This window comes from Tupaia chinensis, unplaced genomic scaffold, assembly GCF_000334495.1.
Source record: "Tupaia chinensis unplaced genomic scaffold, TupChi_1.0 Scaffold144682_1, whole genome shotgun sequence".
NCBI lineage: Eukaryota > Metazoa > Chordata > Mammalia > Scandentia > Tupaiidae > Tupaia > Tupaia belangeri.
In genome coordinates, this window is record NW_006204543.1 from 416,619 (window position 1) to 419,156 (window position 2,538).

Consider the following 2,538-nt stretch of genomic DNA (forward strand, 5'->3'; position numbering starts at 1 on the left):
GGCGAGCAGCCTGCATGTGCAGAGGGGAGGGCAGTGGGCGCGGCGTGGCACAGCCCTCGGCTAGCACCTGCACTCGACTTCTGGCTTACTCTGCTGGCTCGGCATCGGGCCGTGTCCCCAGGTTTCAGAACAGCTTGGCACAGGCCCCTGGACTGCGCGGTGTAACCCATCCCATGCCCGCCCCGTGCAGCTCCTTCAGTGCGATGCCTGGGTCTATGGTGTGCCTGGGGCACGTTCTGAGGACCATCAGACCTGCCAGGGCTCCGAGGTGGCCGCTGCCCCACAGCTGCCCCACTGGCTCTTCACACTGTCCACTCGTAACCCACGTGCCCCAGTTAAGAAAAGTGACCCTCATGACATCCAATGTGCCTGTGACCTGCTCTGCACCTAGCCAGGTCTGAAGGGCCCAGCCCCACCCACTTACAGAGCCCTCGCTGACACACTGACCGCCAGCTGGGCTTGGCCAAGGGACGCGGACCTGCGTCATGCCGAGCCCACCCAGCCCCAGGGGCCGCCTGACATAGTGCCGTGCTCACGCCAGGGGCTGCAGGGACTGTTACCTCCTTCTCCGACCTCTTCAAGTGGCTGCACCTGTCCAGGAACTGGTGGCCCGCCATGACCCACTCCTTCTGCACCAGACTCTGGAAGCCAGTGACGGTCCTGCAGTAAGGGTCCAGCATCACTTGGACCAGGGAAGCCACAGGGCAGCTCAGGTCTCTGCCCTCCTCCTCTGCCAATGCGACGGAGAGAGCGGTTACTGCACGGGGAGGGGGAGGTAAACTAGGTAATTATTCTGTCCCCGGGCTGATCTCAGAGTAACCGGGTGAGGAAACTGCGGGATTCAGCACCGCCCAAATACTGCTGGCCTTCAGGGACCACACAGCGGCCGCTGGGAGGTGGTGCTGACATCACGGACCGTCTACCCCGTGCTGGCTGTGGGCAGAGAACAGCTCTGAATCCACGTCCCGTTCTGTCCGGGTCCAGGACACCGGCCACAGCGCAGCCTTCCCAGAGAAACTCCTGGTGACGAGGGACTGGTGAGCAGAGGGACGGGAGCTGCCCACAGCCATCTGGGGAGGAAGCAGCAACGCCCTGCCGGCTCATAGAGGCATGTCCTTCCCATGAGGCCAGGGTCACTCCGAATATTAAAGCCACCAAAGAAACCAGAAGACAAGTATTAACCGATACCTTTTGTGACTACGAATGTGAAAATCACTAACAGAGTATAAACACGGGCAGTGTGGCCGTGGTTCTGGTGCTGGACTCCCACATGGTGGACTGTGGTACAAGGCCCACACCTGGTGGCTTGAAACTCACACCCGGTACATGGACTTACATGCCCAAAATCCCTGAGAGGAGAATGGAGAAGGGACTGCAGTGGGGCCATCTCTCCTGGACTGTGATTTCTCTCTCTGTCCCCAATGAGCGTGTGCACCCTACAGCAAAAATCTTTCAACAACCAGGAAAAAAAAAAAAAAAAAAGACCAAGTACAAATAAACCAAATTATCTCAGCTAATACAAGGCTGGCTTCACATCTGACCACTGAAGTACCACCCCGCATGAATACAGGGCAGAGCAACATGGTTCTCAGCAGATGCAGATGACCTGTCTGACACTGGCACTCACTCATGGGACAGATTCTCAGCAAACCAGAAAGAGAAGGGTCTTCCTAGCTGACCAGCGGCCCTGCCAGAAGCCTCCACCTGACATCGCCCTCAGTGACGGATGGCCGAGCAGACCCATCATCAGGAGCACAGGGCAGGACGTCTCGGCTCTTTCCTTCTCCGTGGACTTCTGCACTGAGCATGCTGCAGCCCCAGGGCTCAGCAGTGGGCACCATACATTGGGAGCTGGCGCCCACATGGCCGGACCTGGTTCAAACCCTGCCCTAGCAGCTGAGGGACATGCTGGTGTGTGCCCAGATCCTGGGATGGAGAAATGGAGGGCAGGGGCTACAGTGTGGCCACCCCCCACTGGGGGTGCTTCCCCTGTCCCACCCTCTCTGGTGAGCACACACACTGACACATCAGATGAGGTCACCTTACACGCACGTGACAGCCCACCCCACACACAGGGCTAGTTTTTAAAAATTAAGTTTTACTTTTGCATTCATTTTTAAAACTCTTTTTCCTCCACTTCTCTGTCGTCAGGGCTCTGGGCAGACACGTGGGCACACCTGCCCAGTGTGTCTCCACACCGCTGGGCCCAGATTCAAACTGCAGTGGGCTATGTGAGCTGGGGCTCTCCATGCAGTCTGCAGGCCTCCCTTAGGGTTATACGTTCACTTTATGAAAGTCAGCCAAGGGACCAGCAGTTAGTGTCATGGCTACATCCTGGACTCCCACGTAGTCAACTGCAGTTCGAGTCTCTGACCCGGTGGCTTAAACTCATGCCAGGCGTGTGTGCGTGCATGTTCAAGGTTCTGAGAGGAGAATGGAGAAGGGATTGTGGGTAGCCATCCCCCCAGGGGCTGATTTCTCGCTTTCTGTCTCTCTGTCTTTCTGGTGAGTGCAAGCGCCCTATAGCAAAAACCTCTC

The 2,538-nt window shown here is 57.6% G+C and overlaps 1 protein-coding gene across 2 annotated transcripts in view; it reads right to left on the reverse strand.

Annotated features, from left to right (window-relative positions):
• Positions 1-2,538, reverse strand: part of MTMR10 (myotubularin related protein 10) — a 47,031-nt gene that overhangs the window by 5,291 nt on the left and 39,202 nt on the right. Inside the window, exon 12 of one of the 2 annotated variants that reach the window (XM_006167238.3) lies at positions 561-730. In XM_006167238.3, coding sequence (XP_006167300.1) covers positions 561-730 — 170 coding nt within the window. Of the gene's footprint in view, positions 1-560; positions 758-2,538 lie in introns of both variants that reach the window. The other variant, XM_027767802.1, reaches the window with a different exon arrangement.